Source organism: Callospermophilus lateralis, chromosome 10, assembly GCF_048772815.1.
Source record: "Callospermophilus lateralis isolate mCalLat2 chromosome 10, mCalLat2.hap1, whole genome shotgun sequence".
Taxonomy (NCBI): domain Eukaryota; kingdom Metazoa; phylum Chordata; class Mammalia; order Rodentia; family Sciuridae; genus Callospermophilus; species Callospermophilus lateralis.
This window is the reverse complement of record NC_135314.1, coordinates 126,489,324-126,514,592: the sequence shown is the minus strand read 5'-3', so window position 1 is coordinate 126,514,592 and position 25,269 is coordinate 126,489,324. Positions and strand designations below refer to the sequence as shown.

Below are 25,269 nucleotides of genomic sequence, written 5' to 3'. Positions count from 1 at the left end.
TCTGTTTAGTTCTTTTTCCAGATGTCTGTCTTTTTGGTGAATTTCTCATTCATATCCTACATCATCTTCCTAGTTTCATTTGACTCTCATTCTCTTGGATCTCATTGGGTTTGTTTTTTTTTTTTAATAATCGTCCTTTAAATTCTATCTCAGGCATCTCCTTCATTTCTATTTATTTGAAATCTCTTGCTAGAGAGTTACTGTGTTCTCTTGGAGATACCATACTGCTTCGTTTTTGTTTGTTTTTATATCTTGTGTTCATCAGTTGCAATTTGTGCATCTGGTAGATAGTTATCTCTACCACATTTAGGGGGTGGCCTTTGTAGTAGGCAGCTTTCTCCTGAACATACCTCTTGGGGTCTTAGTTTGTTATGCCGTGTTGCCTTCAGCAATCCTTGGGCACTGAAGTTATGTCTCCCATAGCTGCTTTGGCTGTAATAGACTTTGGGCCCAGTGCATATCATGGCAGAATCAGAATCTCTGTGGCCACACAAGAGTGGAGACACTCTGTCAGTTTAGACAGGTGTGATACAGGCAGCAGTGGTGTGGGATCCTCGCTCTGTGACTACTCGTGTATGAGGTTAGTGGCCCCACCAGGTGATGGGGGTTCCTCAGGCAGCCGATGCTATTATTAAGGGCCTATGGCACTAGCGACCCCAGCAGTAGTGAGCGCTTAAAGCCTTTTATTCTCCAACCAACCAGTGGTGCCAACCCAGATTCTTCAAGGGTAGGAGCTGCAGCACCTCTCTGGCACTCACAACCAGTATTTAGCAGGCATTGTGTGGGGGTGGGCTGTGGTCTGGACAGTAGCGGTCCCTCTGCCACTTCAGAGGCACTGCCTGCTCAATACTGGGGCCTCAGCCAGAGCCGGGCACGGTTCCTCTTGAGGACCCCCTTTGGTGATGTGTGCCTGGTGATGGGCACCAAGGGGAGTCATGGAATTTGTTCAAGCCCCCTCAACCCAATCCTGTGGGTAGGACAGCAGCAGGAACTGTGGTATCCATTCCCCTTCCGTCGCAGGCCGAGGAAGGACAGCAGGCAGTGGTAATTGCTTTTTCAAAGCAAGAATACTGTGCAGATTTCAGATTACTTGTGAGTGTCTGCCTTCAATCCTGGCACTAGTAAAGAGTCCACAATACAGTTGGCGGTGCCATCGGTCTAAAAGGGCAAGTGTCTTGATCTCCTTGTTCTTGAGGGTGGTGCTCTCCCTTCTCCATGTGGCAACACCCATCCCCCACAGTGCAGGGCACCCAGAAGGCTTGGGACACAGCCACCCTGCTGGGTCAAGTTGGGTTGGCACAAGGCAGTCACACCTCAAGCCAGTATAAGAGGAATGTCTGTACAGTCCCAAAGATGAAAATATGCAGGGGTTTCTGACCTCTAGCACAGCCTAAATTCAGACATTAGCTCCCTTTTCGAGGTGGCTCCTGGCTACAGCAACCTGGGTGTTCACTGGGAGCTGATAGGAGATCCTTTTTCAAAGCGAGGATACTGTGCGGATATCAGGTTACTTATCTAAGCAGGCTGCAAGCCCATGAGGATCATGAAACTTTCTAGCAGCTAGGATTGCCAGCATCTACATGGGTAGAGTTTGATGCAACTTTTATCCTTATCCCTGCAAAGGGAGCCAGTTTGGAAGATATTGGGGTATTTTATTTCTATTGCTATGCTGTTGTCCCAGATCTCTGAATCTTACAAGGGACTAGTCTCTCTGATTAGTTTCCAGTGTTTCTTCCATGGTCACTTACCTCACTATGAAGCTATATTCCTATTACTTGGGTTCCTATTTGTGGAAAAGGAGGTGAGTGCTGGGCACTTCTGTTCAGCCAGCTTGACTGAACCTACCTAAACTTTGCTTCAAAGTACTCATGAGTTTTGGTATATTACATGTCCATATTCATTTTTCTCAAGATACTTTTTGATTTCCTTTTAAATTTCTTCTTAGACTCATTGTTCAAGAGCATATTGTTTAATTTCCATGTATTTGTGAATTTTCTGAAATGCCTCTTGTTATTGGTTCCTAATCTAATACCACTGTGATTAGGATAGATACTTGATGTAACTTCAGTCTTCTTGTAATTGTTAGCATTTCTTTTGTGGACTGACCTATGATATGTCTGGAGAAGTCTCCCTGTGGGCTTGAGAAGAATGCTTATTCTACTACTGCTGGGTGGACTGTCCTGTATATATCTGTGAGATCCATTTGGCCCAAGGTAAGGCAGAATATCACGAGAGAAGGGCATCATATAATGTAGGGAAGCTGCTTCCCTCATAGTAACAAGGAAATGGTGTGGGGCAAGAGACCAAAGGGAAAATATACCCTTCCAGGGCACACCCCGGTGACCCACTTCCTCCTCCCACACCCCCCATGCCTACAGCTACCACCCAGTCAATCATTCAAATTAGGGTGGACTGATTGGCATACAGCTCTCATAATCTCATCAGTTTACCTCTGAACATTCTTGTATTAACACAGGAGCTCTTGGGAGACATCTCCTGTCCAAACCATAAAAATTGGCCATCTTTGTCTTTTTTTTTTTTTTCCAAGTTCTGGGGTTAAACTAAGTCAGTTTTATCTAAGTCTAACTACCTCTGCTTTCTTTTCATTTCTATTTATAGGAAATATATTTTTCCATCTCTTTGCTTTCAACCTGTGTTTGTCCTAAAAGTGAAATAGGTCTTTTGTGTTCTTTCTCTTTTAATTTAACCAATTACTTTGTGTCTTTTGATTAGAGAATTTAATTCATTTATCTGAAAATGGTTTGTTTTTTCCCTGTGCTCACATATTGCTCAACACCACACTGCTGTCCATAGATCAGAGATAGGTGGCATGTGTGGGGGCTGTATTTCCCGCCACGTGAAGCATTTCTCCAGGACACCCTGGCTAGGTGTTCTATATTCAGTTCAGTTCTGACCCTATCTACTTGAAGATCACAAGGTTTTGGACTCATTTCCCACAAGGCTTTCCCCCAATTCAGGTGTCAGTCACAACTAATAGGCTTGTCACCTGTACTTCTGTACTGTCACCTGTACTAACTGGCTATAAGTTAGGGCTCCCCCTGATACCAGTGTTGAGAATCAGGTTCGAGTCCTGTTCCCCCAGTGTTGAAGATGGAACACCTGAGAAATGCTGAGGCAAGTGCAGAAAAGAAATTTTATTTAAAGGATAGAACATAGACAGACACTGGAGGGGGTCCAAGCTGATGCCCAAGGGAATAGGGATGTCCTGCCCCTTTTATAGACTTCAGATTTCCTTTGTTCTCATGCCCCATCCACCTCTTATCTTACCTATGTGGCCAAAAGGTGGGAAAGGAGCCTTTGGTGGCACAAGAAGGAAGGGAGCAGTCCAGGGGGGGCATTCATTCATTGACAACTCCTTGCAGGGAGTTGGAGGCAGGTAACCTTGGCAACGGTTGGAGGAGGGGGAAGTGCTCTGAAGGTATCAGCATTTTATTTCCTATGAATCAGCCCCCATCTTCCTGACCCAGTCATTCATTGCCAGCACTGACTGTCCTTTTGCCCCCTCCTTCCCCCTACCCCCTGCGTGGGTTTGATTAATATGCTAGAGCAGCTCACCAAACTCAAGAAGGCACTTTAATTAGATTTTAAATAAATAAGTTTGATAATAAGATATAATAAAGGATAGAGATAAACCCCCAGGTGAAGAGATAAAGTGCGGTCTGAAAGTATCCCAAGTACGGAAGTTTCAGACTTCATGGTGTTGCAGTAAGCTACCCTTTAAGCATGTATATGATGCCAACCTAGGAACTCTCCAGAGCCTTAGTTCAGGTACCTTTATGGAGGCTTCATCACATAGGCACTTATTTACTCTGTTTGGAGTGACTCTTCTGTCTCTGGAGAATGGAGAGTGGGGTGGGATGCACCAAGCTTATGATCTTGGCTTGGTCTTTCTGGTGATCAGCTTCCATCCAAGAGGTTACCAAGGGCCACCCCATTAGAGCAAAGGAAACTCCTGTCACTCAGAAAATTTCAAATGCTCCTTTCACTTTGGAAATTACACAGGTCTTAGGAGCTCTGCCAGGAACTGGTGCAAAGATCAAATATTAGAACAAGAGATTCTCCTAGCACCCTTGTCTCTCAAGAAATTGTAAGAGCCTTCAGAGCTTTGTGAAAGAGACTAGGAACAATATACGTATTTCTTACTATTTCACAGCCTTGTGAGTGCCATTTTATTAATCATTTTCTGGCTGTTTGTAAATTCTTTGTTATTTCTCCTTCTCTTACTGTCTTCCATTGTGAAAACTGATTTTCACTAATGGTATGCTTTGATTTCTTATTTTTTTTTTATCTGTTGTGTATCTGCTGTAGACTTCTGTTTTATGGTTACTACAAGGCTTACATAAAACATCTTATAATAGACTATTTTTACCTGATAACAATTTAACTTTGTATACAAAACCTCTTTACATTTCATCTATTTCCATATTTTATGTTTCGATGTCACAATTCACCTTTTTGTACTATGTGTCCCACAACAAATTATGATAGCTATTGTTTTTCATAGTTTTTTCTTTTGACCTTCATACTAAAGATATAAGTGATTTACGTACTACCCTTAATGTATTAAAATATTTTGAATTTGTGTGCATAGTCTTACCTGTAAGTTTTACTACTAAGTAAGAAGTTTCCATGTTACTAGTTAGCGCTTTTTTAATTTTTCCCCCCAGCTTGAAAAACTCTCCTTGGCATTTTTTATAAGAGTGGTCTGACAGTGAAGAACTCCTTTAGCTTTTATTTGGGAAATTCTTTATCTGTCTTTCACTTCCGAAGAACAGCTTTGCCAGGTACAGTTTTCTTGTTTGGCAGATCTTTTTCTTCAGTCCTTTGAGTACATCATCCCACTCTTGCCTGGTCTATAAAGGTTTCTACTGATCCATCTGCTGTTAGCCTTATTCGAACTCCCTTCTATTTGGTTGGCTTCTTTACCTTTGCCTTCTTTGCCTCAGAGTCCTCTCTCTGTCTTCCATTTTTGATGGTTCAATTATAGTCTTTTTATAACAAGTCTTGGTGTAGTTCTGTTTGGATTGACTCTAACTGGAGATCTTTGATCTTCCTGCACTACTTATATCTTCCCAAGATTTGGAAGTGTTTCTATTACTTCTTTAAGTTTTCTCTTCCTTTGTGTCTCATTCTCCTTTTTTAGTCCTTGTAATTTGAGTATTTGCTTTCTTTTTGCTTCCCCATAAATTCCATAAGATTTCTTCTTTTCATTCCTTTTCCTCCCCCCCACCATGTATTTTCAAATACTCAATAGATTTTTTTTTTCCTCCTGCTCGATTAATTCTGCTGTTGACACTTGCTGTTGCATTTGTTTTTATTTCATTTGTTATATTTGGAGGCCAAAATGTATTTTGTTTTTATAATTTCATTATATTAAGTTCTCATTTTCATCAGTTATTATTTTCCTGATTTCATTGAGTTGTTACTCTGAATTTTCTTAAAGTTCATCAAGCTTCCTTAAAATAATCATTTGAATTCTTGGTCAGATGGTTAATACGTCTGCATTTCTTTAGGCTGTTACTGGTGCTTTATTTTGTTCCTTTGGTGGTGTCATGTTTCCTCGTTCTTGACCCTTTTGACTGCACATTGGTGTCTGCATGTTTGCATAAACAAGAGCTTATTCCAGTTTTTGAAGACTGACTTTGTTTGGGAAAGCCCTTCACTAGCCCGTTTAGAGATTCTGGGCAGGCCATCCTCTCTGTGGGAAGGCTGGCTGCTGAAATTCTTGAGCATCCTGGCCTCATGCCTGGTCCAGGAGGTGGGTGGTCTTGGTTCCTAGGTCCAGGTGGGCCTTGAGTCTGGAACCACTGGGGTGGACCTGAGATTTTGACTGCAGAGGTGGGCCTGGAGTCTGGGTCTGTTGAGTGTGGGTTGCTTTGCCTTTACTCCATCCTTTGGCTGCAAAGCTCTTTATTTTCTTAGGATTTCATTTCAGAAATTAGTTGTTTTTCTTAGAGCATTTAAATTATTTCCTGAGGGACCATACTGATGCAATCAATGTTTACTACTCTGTGGTTAAAAAGAGGCTTTTGATGTAATCTAATTGTGGCTCACCATCTATCCAAAACAACACAATTGACCCAAGAGACTCCGTGAAGAAAGCATCATTAGAACAGTGAGTGAGTTCAGTCAGGTCGCAAAATGAATAAAAAGAACTCAGTTGTTTTCACATGGAGGAAATTAGAAAATGTAATGAAAACACATTCTATCACAGTAGCAAAAAAAACAAACATAAAATGCCTAGGAATTAACTTAATAAGACTTTGGAACTTAAATAAAGGAAAACCACTACAAAACTCCACAGAAGGACCTAAATAAAGATGAATTTTGAATACATAGTAGGCCATATGGTGCTTGTAGTTGAAATAGCCTAGTGTAACCCAGATGATCCTGTGTCTCTCAAATCTACAGGCTTCATTATTTCTTTGGTAGCTGAATAAAATGACTATATTCCATGCGTTGTTAAAAAGTCTATCACTTTTTCAAAAATCTCCAAAACTTTCTTGGAGATTATTGATCAAAATAAACCACAATTATTTTTTTTTGTTCTCCTGTTACTTAATTATCCATTTATTAATTCACTCACTGTTTATTTTTATATACATTTATCGAGTGCTAACCATGTCCTAAGCACTCTTGTTGTTACCCACTGGCCATTGCTTATGACTGCTGGGCTGCTGCCTCTAACAGATCCTTGTCTTGCCTTGGGACATTGCCCCTGACAATCACCTATGCACAGCTACTTTGTGCAAGACTTTTCTGAGATTTGGAGGATACTATTGATGGGTGAATATTGTGGGAGGGAAGACATACTGATATGTCTATATGTACAAATAGCATAAATCAAGAATCAACTAGAAATTAAAGTTCATACCTTGTGGGAAGCTTCTCATTTAATGCTTTGTGTTTGGGTCTCACCTGCTGCCATCTTTTGGAATTCCCTCTTCCCATCACTCAGACATCTCCTGTTCATCATGTCAGCCTCTCTGATTTCTATAACCTTTGGACCCTGTTTTAGTCAGCTGTTTTACTCCTGTGACTAAAAGACCCAACCAGAACAACTTTAGAGAAGGAAAGGTTTATTTGGGGGATCACAGTTTCAGAGGTCTCAATCCATAGACAGCAGGCTCCGTTCCTTGGGGCTCAAGGTGAGGCAGGATATCATGGCAGAAGAGTATGGCAGAGGGAAGCAGCTCACAGGTGATCAGAAAGCAGAGAGAACAACTATACTCACAGATACAGATATATACCCCAAAGCCATGCCTCCAATGCCCTCCTCCTCCAGCCAGTTACCACTCAATTAATCCCATCAGGAATTAATTCACTCCAAACCTTCTTGCTTTGTCTCACACATGACATTTTGGGGGATACCATGTCTAAACTCTTTCCTAGCATAAGCCTTTGGAAACTCACTCTTCTTGTTATTTCATAGCTAAGAGCAATTTAGCTGTCTCTCTCTCATCCTTACTCATATAGATGGGGGCAAGTGTGGTATTAATTTGTTTAACCCAAGAAGTCATTGAGCTATTGTGTTCCCTTCCCTTAGGGAAAAAAATAAAAACACTTCTCAAATCCTGGACAAAAAAAAAATTGTTTTCTCATCTCCAGAGCAACACGTTTTAAAATATTTATTTTTCTGCTCATCACATTTGTATTTTGAAGAATTCAAATCTCTCCCAAGCAAACAGAAGATAATTTGAACCAAAATGCCAATGATCTTTTCCCCTGAAATTCAATAAAATGATCTTGAAGTTAATTTGGAAGGAAAAAAATAAACTCAAAGAACAAGATGAATCTTAAAAGGAAGAGGTATAATAGAGGACTAACTCTGGGTTTAATATTAACACTTTTCTAGCGGAAGAATGAGCAAGCAGAGAAAAAAAAAAACACAAAATCTACAAACAGGTTTAATAATATGAAATTACTGAGAATGTAATAAGTGAAATAACTCCAGAAGAAAACTCAGGCAAGTATTTATGTAATCTCTGACTGAGGAAGGTCTTTCTAACCAAGGTGGAAACATTCTTATTAAAATCATTTTTAAAAAAAACAAAAAAACAGCATTGGGCTGGGGATGTGGCTCAAGCGGTAGTGCGCTCGCCTGGCATGCGGGCGGCCCAGGTTCGATCCTCAGCACCACATACAAACAAAGATGTTATGTCTGCTGAAAACTAAAAAATAAATATTAAAATTCTCTCTCTTTCTCTCTCTCTCTCTTAAAAAAATAGCATGAATAAACCTTAAAACCATTATGCTAAGTGAAAGAGCCAGATACAAAAGATCACATATTGTGTGATTCTGTCCAGAGTAGGCAAATGCATAGAGACAAACACTAGATTCATGGTTGTAAGGGCAGTACTGGGTGTCTAGAATAACTAACATGATCTGTGTTAGGTGGTGACTGAGGGTGGCTGAATAACTTTTGAATATACTACTAACCAGTGAATTATATACCTTAAAGGTTGAATTTTATGATAAGTGAATTAAAAAATTTTAAGATAAATGAGGTCTACTAATGATATCATAAGAAAACCTGCATGTCAGTAGAGAACAACCAAAGAATATAATTAAATTTTTTTCAATGCAAATTAAAGCAATGAGATGGAGTATATACCTATTTACTTGCCAAGATGAAAAGAAATTATAAATTTCCATCATTTGCTAGAGTATAATCCATTTAACATATCTTACTGGTATTGATGAAGATAAATGGGCAATGTATTTATTTTGAAAGTCTTAAATTGTGTCCTTGTGTTTCCATTTCTAGATCATTTTCTATTTAAAATAAAATAGTAAAGCAATAGAATCAACACAGAAAAATTTCTGCGGTTATAAAGTAGGATACAGAAAATGACATGGACCAACAGAAGCACACATTGGGAAGACCAGAGAAATGCACTCCAAAATGAGAGCAAACCATTGCCTCTTAGGGGCAGGATAAACAGATAATTTGTACTCCCTTGTTCATTCTTGTCTATATTTTCTGTTACTCAGTATAGTTCCAGGAGAAAAGGTGTCTCTGGAGAAGGGTGCTCTGAGTTCCCCTAGGAGAAGGGGGAACTCAAATCAGGACCAGTGGGTTCCTTGGCTCACCTGATGGAAAAGAATTTTCAGCACACACCTGGGGGAGGCACAGACAGAGGTCTGTTTAGGAAAGTAAATCCACATTCAAGGGAGAATGAGGGCCATCTAGAGAGTGAGAGATGCATTTTGGGTTCCCAGCTCCTCCTTTAAAGGAAACTCGGTGAAGGGCGGGTATGGGAAACTATGTAGGAATGATTCCCGGCTGGTGATCTCAAGAGGATTTCTGGTGGCCAGGTCAATGTCAGGATGCTCAAGCCGATGTCATCACTATCTGATCAATAGCCAGCACCGGAAAGTCACCTCAGCTATAGGTTCCTCAAGATAGCATATCTCTCTTTGCTTAATCTATTTGTTGAAGTGTTAATTAATAATATTCAAGTAGATTTACAGATTTTCTAGGAATTTGGGAGTAATGGGCCTGGAAGGGAAACAGGCTTAGGGACTAACAGGGCTGGAAAAGCATACATAATTTCTCTATTAAATTTTTATTTTCTTGTCCTTCCTTGACGTCTCCTTTCTACCGATTTCTTATTTATTCTATCCTTCCTCAGTCTTTTGCAAATATCCTATGCCGGAAGTGTATTTTTGATTAGGAAATAATTTTTTAAAAGTTGTTTTAGATAATATAACTTCAAGTGTGATGAAACTTTCCTGTTCTTTTTTGTTTGAGGTGTGTGTGTGTGTGTGTGTGTGTGTATTAGCAGGAACGAGATTGTAAAGAAACTTCTAGTTTCTCGAGAGAGTCATGAATGTTCCAAAGCCAGATTCTCTAAGTCTCACCATATGAGATGCTTTCAGGACAATTCGTGGTTTCAGGATTTGACCAATCGATGTTGTAAAATGGTCATTTTACAACGTGGACCATCGTAAATTAGACTGTGGTGTATCTCAAGGTTTTTTTCTGCTCCAAATACAGGTATATTAGAATTCACTGCCAGGATCACATTAAATGGAGTGCTTTGGATTATTGATGATTTTTCTCTGGATGTAACCATTTTCTTCTCCTATTTTCCTAGACAGAATCATGAATAAACTGGAGGATAAGCAGGACCAGATGATACCATGAAGAGAAGTTTACAGGCCCTCTATTGCCAACTGTTAAGTAAGTTCCAAGTGTGTTTCTTCTTCCCTAGAATAAATACACTAATGTTGCTGCCTGCTGAGTGCCAGAGACTGATATGTGTTCTGGAGGAAGACCAGGGCTCAGTCAGTGAGAAGGGACAGCAGATTTACCCTCTGCTGCATCTAGATGAAGTATCAAGCATTAATGGATTCCAGTATTTTGAGTGTCTCTTGTAACGTGGACCCCAATATAACAATTCTAACATGACATGTTAAGCATGTTAATTTGAGAATGCGTCTCCAAAACGTTCTTGCTCTTGGTTTTGTAGTAGGGTCTTCTGGTATGATCTTCCTTAGGTTCCTCACAGGGAGGAAATGGTAGATTGTGTTTTCTGGATTTTGTCACATAGAACCCATTAGCATGCAGTGACAATCTGGCCTTTGGCTTGGACTGTTATACATGTTGCATACGATTCTCAGATAATGAGTGGTAGAAATGCGATTTCTTGGTTTTGTGGTGGAATAAGGAGTGTTTGATTATGATATATTCCTCATGGGTTTTGGGGAATGTACCACAAAATGCCATTTGCCATGTAGTGATTGTACAGCCTTTGGGATTGAACTGTTACTATGCAAATGTACAAGCCTGTACCAATTGCTGGTTTTGGGTGTTCTAATTGATACACTTGGCTCCACAGGCATTGCCCTTTTCCAAGTCCAACCAAAGGCTCCGAGCTGGAAAACTTGGGGTCCGATGCGGTGATAAATGGAGGGCCTGTCTTTCCTAGACTAAGGCAGCTCCTTGTTAACTTGTACTGAGAAAATAAAAATGAATAAAATGCAAAGAGATTGAGATGCAAATCACCAGCCAGTCAGCCCTTAGAATTCAGCACTTCAGGTTATATTGTTGTATCCCCAGTGCAAAGCACTTTATCTACAGACAGCATTCTGGCTGAGTGTTTTAATTGACTTATTTCTTCTGCTACATTCTAATCCCTGAAACACAGATCACGTAAGGCTATTTCAGCCCGGTGGAAAGTCGCCAAGACTTGCGGGGACTCTCTTATGTTCTTTTTCCATGTGCTCTATGGACGGTTGGCTTCTTGCCTTTTTTTTTTTTTTTTTTTTCTCTGATAAGCTGGTTTTTTAAGAAAAGGATTTACAGATTGAAGAAGCAATGTCATCAAGGAATGATTAACTCTGCCTTGATGGGAGAGGGAACGTTTGAAGGATAAATAGGATTTCACACACACACACCTCAGAGAAGGGGAGGCAGGCTTCGGAGGAGAAGGAACAGGAATTGAAAAGGCAGAAGAAGTACCTTTTGAAGCAGCAAAATGCTTTTTGAGCTCATCTAGGCTGATCATACGTCCCGAAAGTTTGATAATATTAATATGAAGGTCATATATTATTTGAAAGATCTTGAGTAAATTATTCTACACTTCAGAGACAAGTCTTAGGCCATGACAGGTCTGTGTTCCTAAACTGAGCAACTATGAAAGCTAAAGAAAGAGGTTTCAATCATCTTCCAGATGGCTACAGAAACTAGCTGGGTCTCAACACCTTGTGGTTTGCAAAGCTTGCTGGGATATGCAGCTAGCGCAGGTCAGGCAGCTCTTTGCTGGTTAGGAGATAGATAGTGGTCCCCAGTAAACCACCCCAATTGTTGGCATGCATACACACACACCAGCTCATAAGTGTCGTCCGTGGCCAATCACTAAGTTACACCTATGTACACATTGTTCACAAACAAAACGATTTTGCCATGTCTAAAATAGACTTAAGAATGAAAGAGGCAACACCAACTTAAGATGTTCTATGTAATTCCGAAAACTGATATTTTTGATTTTGGAGGAAAAAAACCTGCACATCCAGGTTGTTCATTGTTACATTATAAACTACTCCAAAATGGTGGCTTAAAGCAATAATAATGCTCATGAATCTGCTACTTTGGCAGGGACTCCTGTCTCTGCAGCAGTGTCGGGGACCTAGGCTGGAACAACTCCAGTGGCTGAAGGCTGGAACAACTGGGACTAGGCCAACATCTCTCTCCCTGAGGCCTTCTCACATGGCAGCTTTGGGCTTCATCACAGCATGGGAACCTCAGAGTGGTCAGTCCTCTTACCCAGCACCTCACCACTTTGAGACTGGAGCAAAACCTATAAGAATTAGCTCCTGAATTAGACTTGAAAGACCTAGGATAATACTGCGTTAGTCAGCTTTTCATCACTATAATGAAATACTTGAGGCAGACTGACTTTATAAAGAAAAGAAGTTTGTTATTTTGGCTCATGGTTCTGTAGGTATAAGGTTTCCAGCCACAGTATGGCCTTCATGTTGGCCAAAGATCCAGGGATGCACAGAGCATTACATGGCCAGAGACAGGGAGCATGCATATGTGTGTGTATGTCTGTGTGATCTCTCCCCATCTACTTACAAAGCTAAGATTCAGTCATGAGGGCTATACCTAATGACCTATGTCACTGTAATTCATTCTCATTCACCCGCTCTCCAAAGTTCCAACCTCTGAGCAAGTTTGCATCTTGCCAGTGATGTCTTGTGAGGCTGAAAAATCCCAACTTCTCTCTGGATCACTGTGTCACAATCAGCAGTCACTGTGTCACTCACAGCAGCCTGTGAGTCTTTTGGGGGCTGAGAGATGCAGACTTTGGCAAATAGGGTCAATTGAGATTTTAATATTTTACTTTTATTGGTTCAGTCTCCAGCAACAACAACAAAAAAAAAAAAAAAAACACTTATTAAAACTATCTCTGCCTTTTATTTCTTGGGCTGCACTCCACAGCACAGAACTGAGTGTTTTCATCCTGCCAGCTTGAGCCCTCTGGGGAAGCTGAGCACGTTTTTTATGATACCTTGGGACAAATGAAAATCTGAGGTTGGGCATGGTAATGGGAACCTTCATGGTTATGTAAAACTCCTGCCCTTCATTTTTTCTTTCTAAGACCTAGGTAATCACTTAGGTGTGAAGCTAGTGGAAGGAATTCCTAGGTTTTTGAACAAGGAGACCAGAGTTCAAATCCTCTCCCTACCACTCTGTATCACTTACCTTAGGTAAGTGAACGTCAGTGAACCCCCAAAGAGAAGTGAGATATGACGGCCCCACCCTGACTGAATGCATGGCAAGTAGAAGACCCACGATGGATGCCAGTTCCCTGGTTGGCCTTCCTCTCTGGAAGAGAGGAAGGCAACCTCTACTGTGCATTTCTATGGGATCTTCTGGTTTGCAAAGCATTTTTTCCAAAATTTGATCTTCACAACAACCTTATAAGGCACGGTGGGAATTAATCGTCACTGACCCCATTCAACAGAGACCCCATTGTCAAGGTCGCCTTTCCCAAGCCACATCACATAAAAATGTATTGAGTAATGGAAAGCAAGGAGCATCATCATGAGCCCTTAATAATGTGACGTTGCTGGGGTAGCACTGAATCTGGGTCATGAATTAGCAGCCTGGTCTTAGCCTGAGTTCTGCATACTGGAAACTTTTTTGCATTGCTTCATTGTTCAGGACTAAGGCAATTATTGTGAGTTTGTGAAAATATCAAGTTTTTGTATGCCAACATCCATTGAAATCAGAGTTGTTTGAGTACTTGAAATTAAGAAGTAATTACATTTGGTAACTTAAGTCCGTGTAATACACCCACACACGTTTGAATTTCTGAAGCCATGCTCTGTGTTATTACTAGTGCATCCTATTTGCTCCCTCCTGCATCCTCTGCGTATACTGATCCCTGCTGATCACACAAAATAACCCTTCGCTCAACCCAGAGAACTGCCTGCTGGTCCATGTCTTTCAGGTGGGGGAGGGGAGGAGGAAGCTAAAGAGATTCCGAATGTGAATTTCTGTTCCTTACTTGTAGAATTGAGAAGGGAACATATACTCCCTTTTCTCTACTGGGGCATGGGTCTGTCTCAGTCTTAGATTATGCACTGGGCGGGGCTGGGGTTGTGGCTCAGGGGTAGAGCACTCGCCTGGCGCATGCAAGGCCCTGGGTTTGATCCTCAGCACCACCTAAAAATAAATAAATAGAAATAAAGATTATGCACACACGCGCACACGCATGCACATGCACCGTATTACCTGTCTCTCTCAGACTCTCCTAGGTATAGTGAGGAGTTGACTGGATGTGGAGTTGATTTCCCCTAGGAACCCATCTTTCGATGGGATGCTCTGCTTCTCGTGTGATTTCTGGAACTGAGCAAAACCCTTTTATTTTATTTTATTTTTTTTTATTAGCTACACATGACATTACAATGATCTTGGTAATTCATAAAAACCCTTTTATTTTAAAGTGAGAAAACTACCTCTTGAGTTGTTGCATCTTTACCTATAAAAAGTCCATAGATTAATGTCTTCCACGAGGGATTACCACCGTGCCTCTCTTCTTCCTTCATGCCTATCCTCATCCTGAGATAAACACAAAGTCCCCACCATGTGACCTTCCTAGGCCAGTTGCCCCACCAGGCTCTGTGATCTGAGGTTCTCGTGTGCTCCATTAGATGGAAGGGAATCGAACAGAACTAATGAAGATCAAGGTGTGCTCAGTGAACCCTCAACCCTCGGGGATATCCACATTTTTAAAGAGGTGAAATCTACCTTCTTAATGCAGACACTGTTTTGGTATTATTTTGCAGAGCGGTGTAAACAGGCAGGCTTCCCAGCTTCTATTTGTCTGGATGTCCCCAAATGAGCCATGGGTCTAGAATCTTCAAATCATTTTTCATCCTGGGCTCACTCCTTTCTTCTTTGGCCAGCTACTCTCGAGAAACGGTCTTCTTACGCTTTATCTGTACCCTTATGTCAGCACCATTCACCCAGATTTCTCAACATCCCCACCCAAACCCAAAGTCATCTGGACTTGCTTTCTGCCCCATCTCGGGGTGCATCTGGATGGTCTGTTCCCATTGATGCCAACGTGTCTCTGTGTCCCCACTGTCTCTGCCTTGGAGAAGGGCTGCCAGGGTTCTTGCCTGAACACTGTAAGAGTCTCCCTGCTTCCTGTCCTGTTCTTAAACCTCCTTCTCATTCGCCCTCACTGTGCTTCAGAATTAGCTGCCTGTCCTCTGCATAAGCTCCCAGTGCATTCATCAAAAGCAACCGCTCTTGTGGTGTCTCCACCAAGGCCTGGGGACGCCCAAGACCCTCTCAAGAACTCTTTTAGGCCCTCCCTTTCCCAACTACTCATCTTTATGAAGTCATATTTTTTCCATATATTTGAACCAAAATAACATATCTCAACAGATTGAATGCAAAAACTGATATGAGAACCAACTGTCTTTCACAAACCAGACATTAATGAGATTTACAAAAATATAAAGCAATGCCACCTATTTTTTTTTTTTTTTTTGGTCAGAAAATATGGCTATTTTTCACTAGGAAAAAAAAGGTTATTTGTTAAAACGTGAAATTTTGTTGTTATTTTTAATGACTTAATTTGGGGGGGTGGGCATAATTAGCGATTTTTACTGAGTCACATCCCCAGCCATTTTGTAATATTTTATTTAGAGAGAGTGTCTCTCTAAATTGCTTGGGGTGGGGGGGCCCTCACTAAATTGCTGAGGCTGGCTTTGAACTCACGATCCTCCTGCCTCAGCCTTCTGAGCCACTGGGATTTGTGCCACCATGCCTGGCTGTAAATTAATATTTTTTGTTTCCCAGATTTTTTAACCCTTAATACAGTAAGTATCAGTAGATATAATCCATATATACAAAGGCTTTTTCAGATCATTTTTTATCCTGGGCTCACTCCTTTCCTCTTTGGCTAGCTACTTAGTCCTTAGTTAAATTTAAGAATATAAAGAGGTCATGAGATAAAAATGTTAGGTAATCACTAACCTAAAGGATGGATCTTCCATTCCTTAGGTTAGCATTCAAGTTAAGAGCCTGGTGGCCAACTCTCTCTCTCCAGCTTTGTCTCTCAGCTTTTCTACATTTCATGCCTCCCCCTCCCCACCCCCGACCCCACACACAAACAGTTCTACCCAGAAGACTGCTACAGTGTGTTCCAGCCATCACAGCTAGTGTTAAATCCCCCACAAGGTGTTTTAGCTCTGGGTACGCATGTGCTTGTTTTCTTGTCTTCAAGTTCCAGGGTGACCTCTGTTGCTGGTCTAGTCTAGAGCTTGAATCATAATGGGACTCAATACTGTTTTCATTTAATGACCGTATTCTATCAAATCTAAGCTGTCATTCATTATAAGATACACTGTTATTTGATGAGCCTCAAAGAAAAAAATAACTGTTGCTTGAACTGTCCCACACCATCAATTACATCTTACAACGCGGAAACACAGGCATGGACAAAATAATCAGTAACTGGGTTGTGGCTAACCCGATAATGTAGTCCCTGAGTCACTGTCATCAAATTCTCCTTTAGGAACCACATCTCGGCAAACCCATCTGTCTTCCCAGCTCCCACCCCAGAGAGACTCCATGGAACCAAGAATTTCCCCTTCAGAAGCTCGAGAGAGATCAGAGGAGCCAGGCCATCACTACCTGAAGTTGCCTTGTGTATTCTGTCTTCATGATTCATTTCTCCTGATAAGGGAGAGGAAATGTCCCCTAAGATTAAACTATAACTGACATTTAGGTCCAAACAAATGTCCCCTCTCAGTGGGTGAAGATGGTACAGCCCATCCTAACACTGCTGTTCTCCATGCAGGGCTGCATTCCCTAGGCATGAGGAGGGGACAGAGACTAGCCTTTCTTTACAGGGTCTTCCTCCCTTCCTCCTCCACCAGGGAGCATGTTCCCTTGCCTTTTACACTGCCCGGTGGCAACCTTTATGGAGAGTGACAGTGAGTGACAGTCACGACTGAGGAGTTGGATTCTGGATCAAGACTGCTTGAGTTCAAATCCTGACATTTCCAAATTGTCTTTACCCATTTCCATACAAAGCATGCCAATTTGAATGTTTCCCCACTGCCGACAGCTGTTGGGCTATCCGTCCCGGACCTCTTGCAAATTCGTCACAACTGATGCCACTAAAGACTCGTTTCTCTGGAAGAGAGAAAAGAACAGCATTATCACAGGCTGTCGAGCTGGTCTTTGCCATTTAGTAGCAAAGACCAGCTCGTCAACCTGTGATAATGGTGACGAGACACTTAGACCTTCACTGACATCATGGAAATGAGAGGCATCTATTTCTCTTTTTTATGCCTTTTAAATTTGCTCTTTATATATATATATATATTATATATATATATATACACACACACACACACACACACACACACACACACACATTGACATACATACATATAGTATAACTTCCCATAATGTGGAGTTTCACTGATCTTGTGTTCATATATGAACATAGGACATTTATGTTCAGGGCTGGGGTCATAGCTCAGTGGTAGAGTGCTTGCCTCGCATGTGTGAGGCACTGGGTTGGATCCTCAGCACCACATAAAAATAAATAAATAAAATAAAAGTATCATAAAAAAAGAAAAAAGAAAAAGAAAGTTATGTCTGATTCATTTCACTGTCTTTTCTATTCCCATCCCCTCTCCCTTCCCTTCATTCCCCTTTGTCTAATCCAGTGAACTTCTATTCTTCCCTCCCTGCCCTCCTTATTGTGTGTTAGCACCCACATATCAGAGACAACATTTGGCCTTTGGGGTTTGGGGTTTGGCTTATTTCACCTAGCATAATAGTCTCCAGCTCCATCCATTTACTGACAAATGCCATGATTTCATTCTTCTTTGTGGCTGAGTAATATTCTGTTGTGTATACATACCACATTTTCTTTATCCAGCCATCTGTTGAAGGGCACCTAGGTTGGTTCCATACTTTAGCTATTGTGAATTGAGCTGCTATAAATGTTGCTGTGGCTTCATCACTGTAGTATGCTGATTTTAAGTCCTTTGGGTATAAACCGAGGAATAGGATAACTGGGTCAAATGGTGGTTCCATTTCAAGTTGTCTGAGGAATTTCCATTCGGCTTTCCAGAGTGGTTGCGCCAATTTTCAGTCCCACCAGCAATGTATGAGTGTGCCTTTTTTCCCCACATCCTCGCCAACATTTATTGTCACTTGTATTCTTGATGATTGCCATTCTCGCTGGAGTGAGATGGAATCTCAGTGCAGTTTTAATTTGTATTTCTCTAATTACTAGAGACGTTAAACACTTTTTCGTATAGTTGTTGACCGTTCATATTTTTTCTGTGAAGTGTCTGTTCAGTTACTTGGGAGGCATCCATTTCATGTCTGAAATTTGATATTTTAGCCAAGTGCAGAGGTGCAAGCCTGAAATCCCAGTGACTTGAGAGGCTGAGGCAGGAAGATTGCAAGTTCAAGGCCAGACTCAACAACTCCAAGACCCTGTCTCAAAAAGATCTGGGGATGTAGCTCAGAGGTAGAGAGCCCCTGAGTTCAATGCCCAGTACCAAATAAACCAAAAATAAATAAAATTTGGTATTTTAGACTAGTTTAATCTGATTGGCTCTGATGGGTGTTTCTCAAACCTAGCTGCATATCAGAATCTCCTGCTCAGCCTTTTACAAATCCACCTGCCCAGACCCCACCCACTGTCAATTAAATCAGAATCTTTGGGTCAGGGCCTTGGGCATAAGGTGATTCTGATGGGCAATAGGGGCTGAGAATGACTAACATAACTATTCTTCTTAAACTTCAAGGTGCACTAGAACCACCTGTGGGGAGGTGGGGGGCTTCATCACTGCTTGCTGGGTCCACATCCAGTTTCTGACTCAGTGGATCTGGGATGAGGCCAGGAATTTGCCTCTCTAGGTTTGCAGTGATGCTGCAGCAGGTACAGAGGCCATGCTTTGAGAATCATGGCCTCAGACTTGAGAAGGCTGTCTGGAACAGGGTCCACTGTCAATCACTGGGCTCATAGTGGAGAGTAGTTCCTGGAATAAAGGCAGGGTGGATTAGGGAGGCGAAAGGACCGAAGGTGCTGGAGGAGCCACAAGAATCACTCACAAGCGTTGTGGGTTAGCAGCTGTCAGAACTTGGAGTTTCTTGCTAGTCTTTCGGTTACACGGAGAATGTAGTTTTCCCTCTGTTTTAAGATGCAGAGTGCACGAGGAGGGGTCTGGCTGGGGCTACAAAGCAAAGATTAGACACAAGAGTGACTCTCCACCCTGACTCTTCATTGCTGCACACCCATTTTTTTTTATTCCTTTTTTAAAAATTGATTTTATTTCTTAAATACACGACAGTGGAATGCATTAAAATTCTTATTACACATAGACAGCACAATTTTTCATATCTCTGTATATAAAGTATGTTCACACCAATTTGTGTTGTCATACATGTACTTTGGGTAATGATGTCCATCACATTCCTTCATCCTTGCTAACCCCCTGCCTTCTCCCTTCCCCTCCCACCTCTCTGCCCTATCTAGAGTTCATCTATTCCTCCCATGCTCTCCCTCTCTATCCCACCATGAGTCAGCCTCCTTATATCAGAGAAAACATTCAGCATTTGTTTTTTGGGGGGATTGGCTAACTTCACTTAGCATTATCTTCTCCAACGCCATCCATTTACCTGCAAATGCCTTGATTTTATTCTCTTTTATTGCTGAGTAATATTCCATTGTGTATAGATGCCACATTTTTTTAATCCATTCATCTACTAAAGGGCATCTAGGATGGTTCCACAGTTTAACTATTGTGAATTGTGCTGCTATAAACATTGATGTGGTTGGCTGCATGCCGATTTTATAACTCAATTTTATAAGGCTATTTCTTCCTCACATTGGTGGCTCATTTGTAAATCAAAAATTTGAGGCTGGATTCCCCCCCCCCATTATGAAAAGTCTCGCATATGTTCTCTAGGGAGAATGGGTTTCTGTAGTTCAGAAGGGTCTCTGTAGTTAGCAAGTGTCTCTTTGCAGCGACCTTAATCCAGGAGGTGTAGACACACCCTGTTCTTAAAGGTATCCTGTGGATTGAATGCCTTTTACATTTTCGATTGTGATCTTTAGATTTGCCTAAGTCACCAATATTCTTGCAGCTAAAACAAAAACCTTAATGAGACCTTCTCATTATTAGCAATACTAGTGAAGACTGAAGTATAAAATATTCTTAAGAAATTCAACTTTTCGACTTTTGCGTATATCCCATTACCCCCTTGGTGGGGAGTGTGGCTAAAGGAAGCCGTGCTCACATTTAGGAGAGCTGTTGACTTCCGCCAATTTAAATTTTAGTTCATCATGAGTAAATCCAATTTTCTATACAAAAGTACCTCTGCTAGAACTTGGATTTAAAGGATGTACTTTGAGCTCTCCTTTCTTCATTTACAATATATGACTCGTTTTTTTCTCAACTATAATATGTAGATGACGAGTATAATATCTACCTTGAGGATTATGAGAGTTAAATGAGAAAGGTATAAAAACATTTTATATATTGCAAAATGACTCCAAAATATGGGTTGCTGTTTTATTGCTGTGTTAAATAACTTCATTCTTACTTGCTTCGCAAGTCCTGTTTCTTTCTTTTTTTTTTTTTTTTTTAACAGTCTGAATGTTCTTACTCAGATGCAAGTTCAGGAGACTCCTCACTAATCCACATAAAGCTCATGAACTGAGTGATTATAACTGTATAATCCTGGTTGTCAGGATCTGGCAAAATCCTGGGAGATTTTTCTGAATAAGAGAAAATTGAACAGAGTTTTTAAAATTAAAAATAATGATTTTTTTTTAGCAATTCTATATTAGCTTTGTAATAAATCTCTGAAAGTTTTCTGAAACATTTAATCATTGCCTTGACAAACATGATTGACTCTGGGGAATCCTCAGACTGCAACCAAGCAGCCCCTGAACCAAAACACCTTGCCTTTGCAACATCTTTATTCATTTCCTCCATCTCCCTGCCCTTTCTTTGGGTCATTTCCATCAACAGGCTCGCTCTGCTCCTTGTTCTTTCCCCCAGTAGTGTTGGAGTCTCTCTCCTTCCAGGGATAAATCCTTAATCTGCTACAGGTGTCCTACCAGCACCTCACGGGTGAATTCCTTTGCTCTCGGTGCGCTAGGACCTCACCAGGGAACCCCGTGAGCTAAGGCTGGCTTGGTACATATTTCCTTCTGAGTGTCTTCATCAGTTTCCCCTTCTGTCAAATGGGCATGTGTATTAGTTTCCTATGGATGCTGTAACAAATTACCACAAACTTAGTGGTGTGAAATATGTTTTTCTCTCCCAGAGGAAAAAGAAGGCCCCAAATCAAAGTGACAGGGTCCCCACTCCCACTGAAGGCTCTGAGGGAAAATCCTTCCTTGACTCTTCCATTCCAGTGGCTCCACACATCCTTGCCCTACAGAGACCTGAGTCCAGTCTCCACCCCATCTTCACATGGCCTTTCCTCTTCTCCATGAGCCTCTCTCTTAGAAGGACACTTGTCAGTGGACTTAAGGCTCACTTGAATAACACAACACAACCTCATTTCAATATCCTTAGCCTCGTTATATCTTCAAAGACCACTTCCAAGGTTAAAATGTGGACACATCTTTTAGGAGATCACTGTCATAAGGATGTTGAGCCCTTAGCAAGTGCCCCTTTCAAAGTAGGTGCTCAGTAAGCAGTGGGTGTGGGGAAGAGTGGGTAGGGGGTGTGAGGAAGCAAATGTGGTAGGATTCCGCAGCCTCTTGGAGAAGTTGGACCACAAAGTGAGGGCAGCAGAGGGCTGTCAGGAGATAGAGGGCTGATGTTTTATAAAACTTGAGCTGGTCTAAAAGCTTCCCGGAAGGGTCTGCAGGGTCCACGTGCTGTCAGGATGTGAGCTTCAAGGGACTCGAGATGCATATGGATGCAGAGCGCCAGGGCAGGGACAAGTCTGGCTGTGATTCTCACACCCATGTGGAACTCCTGCGCTCAGGGTCTGTTTTCTGCCCTTGCCAACCAGTGCCATGGCTGTGTCCACGATTGTGCCCTGGTGATAAGAAGAGGCGAGAATGGAATCCCCTGTCCGGAGACCAGTGAGTCTCGTTAACACTGAGCATAAGTATTGATTCCCTGCGATGTTTTCTCAAAGTCACACTCTCTTTCCACCGGGCAGGCTCTGTGCTCACAGCTGTGGGGTCTGCTAATTGTACTGTCGTTCAGAAGAGAGCCCCAGGGCCCTCTGTGATGGGGGGAAAATGCAGTAGTTTACTCTGAAAAGCCTGGATGAGATGAAAAAAGGAGTGTGTCCCCAAAAAGGCAGAGAAGCAAGGAGCCAGGAATCACCCAGATAGAGCACAGGTACCTGCCAGGTCATGACTAGCATCCCTGGTTGCAGGAGGGGACATTGAGAGGGACAGGTTAGCAGCTCTAGAGTGAGGCACTTAAGCAGAGATGGTCTGGAGGGCATAAGGAGGCAGGGATAGCCCTCAGGCCTGGGGTGGGGCCAGCCAGAGTGGCTGGGCATCCTTCTTGTCTGAACTCACTAGAACCACCTCTAAGAAGCCTTCGCACAATGTGGAAGGAAGAAAGGGAAGCTCAGACAAATTTAGTCACATTATGTCATCATAGTTATTTTGCCCCATAGCCAGTGAAGAACAATTGAGCTAAAAAAAAAAAAAAAGAAACACAATAACTTCTTTAAATAAGCAACCTATAGACATTTTATAGGGAACCAAAATGTGCCATATTTTCACCCAAGAAAATTGTCCTATTGCTGTCAGGATATTCCTTTCTCTTTGGGCAAGTGTCGTACGTAGGTTGGGCAGCCACCTTGAAACAGATCTGAGGGGAAGAGTCCTGTGAAGTGACTTGCAAAGAGGGGTTCCCAGGAGTAACCCATGGGGTGTGGAGGAGTGGGCATGGAAGGGGCAGGAGGCCCCGCAAGGATGCAGTGTCAAGCAAACCTCCAACATGGACTCTGGCCTGTTCTCTCTTGTGAGCTCTGCTAAGGGTGCAACTCACACCTTCGACTTGTCTGCGTTATGGGTGACAAGAGTTGGGGTTTTACGGTCCTGGATCTGTTGATCACTGCTTAAGAAACTAAGGGTACTAGACAAACACTTACCATGAGTGACTTCCCTGTTGACACATCTAAGACCTGCAAAGCATTTGGAACAGTGCCATAAATCCTGGGCCATTATTTATTTTCAATCATTGTCACCTCTTCTCCTACTCCTCCCATTTGAGCATCAAGTAAAAGCTCAGTTCTCTGCCATTTCTGAGACCTGGTTCTAATTCTAACACACCATTATGAATCCAAACCCCGCACCTCCCTCTTCTCCTCTGAGAACCCCAGCTCTAAGTCTCCCTGTCTGAGAACCAGGCTGGAGGTACCATCTGAGTCTAGAGGTGGCTGATTAAGGGCTGATTATTAAGCACTCTGCCATGTGCCCCTTGGTTAGAGATGTAATTGAAATTCCCTCTGGTTGTATCCCAGGGGCTTCTCCTCTGTGTTATTAGATTGTAGTGATAAATGAGCGCAACCAGGTATTTTATTCTCTCCCTGGAGATGTGGCTCTTCTAGACGTGGTAGCCTTGGGTGGTCCAGATTGTCAGGCGAGACTCTAACAGAGAGATCGGAGCTATGGTTTTATGTTAGTGCAATTTGATAGCCAGACAACACGAACCACATAGATCATTTTCAGTTCTCTAAAACTCACATTTGAAAAAAGCGAGAAACAATGAGTGCTGTCAATTCAAATAACGCTTTTGATTTAACCCAGTATATCCAAAATATGATCATTTCAACATGTAATCAACATAAAAAAATGACTAGTGAGTTATTTTGCCTTCTTTTTTACAGACCAGGCCTTTGAAATCTCATGTGTCATTTGTACTTACAGAACATCTCCATTTAGACACTAAATTTTTATCAGAAATATTCGATCGGCATTCAGATGTCATGAAATCGGTATTTGGAGGAATAGATTTATATTTGTCAACATTTTCTGATAAATGAATTAGTTTTCATTAGTTATCCATTTTTAGATTTTTTAAGATTAAATAAAACCTTAAAAATCAGTTTCTCAGTCACAAAATGCAACATCTCAAGTGCTCAGCTTAGGGTGGCCAGTGCCTGCAGGGGTCTGTGTTAGTTGCATCAGACTCTGGGCTTTGAAGTTCCTTGGCTCCACCTGCCCTATGTCAGACCTGCGGGCATAGAACCTGGTACGTGGAGCCCACAGAGGCAGCACACCCAGGCCGGCTGCCAGGAACCAATGGCTGCAACTCTAGCCCATTAATTTCTTGGCCTTCATGCTGAAAGAGTGGGGTTATAGAATCCATTGAAGATCTCGAGGGTTAAGTTGCTTTATTCTGATTTGTTCTGGAAAAGGACAAAGTCAGGGAATTCTCACAGCATCGTCCAGGCTTGAACACATGGGGTGCACATGCAGGTGCCTCTGGGTGCATCCCAGAACTTATCAGAGAGAGAGAATCACACACAGCAGAGGACCTGACTCCAGAACAGTCCTCCTGAGGTGGCCGTATCTCACATGCACCCACCCCATGGAGGCACAGAGAGCTAATCTGCAGGAGAAGGCTGAGTCTCAGATCTCCTGTGAGGCCCTTAACTAACTAACGAGGGGCACTTTTAAGAAGAGGATGTTGACATCCACCCCCTGAGAAGACCTCATGCTGATTAAATGCTGATTCTACCAGAAGCTGGGGGGGGGGGGGACTTTTCATAATGTGTGTATCCCTTGGGAGAGGAACAAGGATCAGCCTTATGTTCTGAAACATCCGATGTCACAGGCTTCTGTCATGGCTCTAAGTTAATTACCAAATGACAGTTCTTCTCTGCTACAGCCATCCGTATACGGACTCTAATTGAGATGTCCAGCATGCACATGCCCAGATCTCCAGGGTGCCTGACAAGTGGACAAAAGCTGGGGTCTGTCATGGGGAAATTGTCCTCAAGTAACATCTTTGATCACAATAATTTGCAGGTTAGCTCTTTCCCAAATGAGCAAGCTATCAAGGATGGACTCCTTAGTAGACAGCCCTACATTAAATCCCCTCTCTGTAGCCCCTGGTTGGCAGTAGGCCATTTATTACCCTTCTATTTTCATTGTCTTTCTACACATTTTTGTTTTGGTGAGGGGTGGATACTGGGGATTGAACTCAGGGGCACTCGACCACTGAGCGATGCCCCTAGCCCTGTTTTGTGTTTATTTA

General features: G+C 42.0%; 1 protein-coding gene across 2 annotated transcripts in view; it reads left to right on the top strand.

Annotated features, from left to right (window-relative positions):
• The window catches only part of Tmem108 (transmembrane protein 108), a 306,840-nt gene that overhangs the window by 156,597 nt on the left and 124,974 nt on the right, over nt 1-25,269 (top strand). The window contains exon 3 of one of the 2 annotated variants that reach the window (XM_076868412.2): nt 10,126-10,207. In XM_076868412.2, coding sequence (XP_076724527.1) covers nt 10,168-10,207 — 40 coding nt within the window. In that variant the 5' untranslated portion in view covers nt 10,126-10,167. Of the gene's footprint in view, nt 1-10,121; nt 10,208-25,269 lie in introns of both variants that reach the window. The other variant, XM_076868411.2, reaches the window with a different exon arrangement.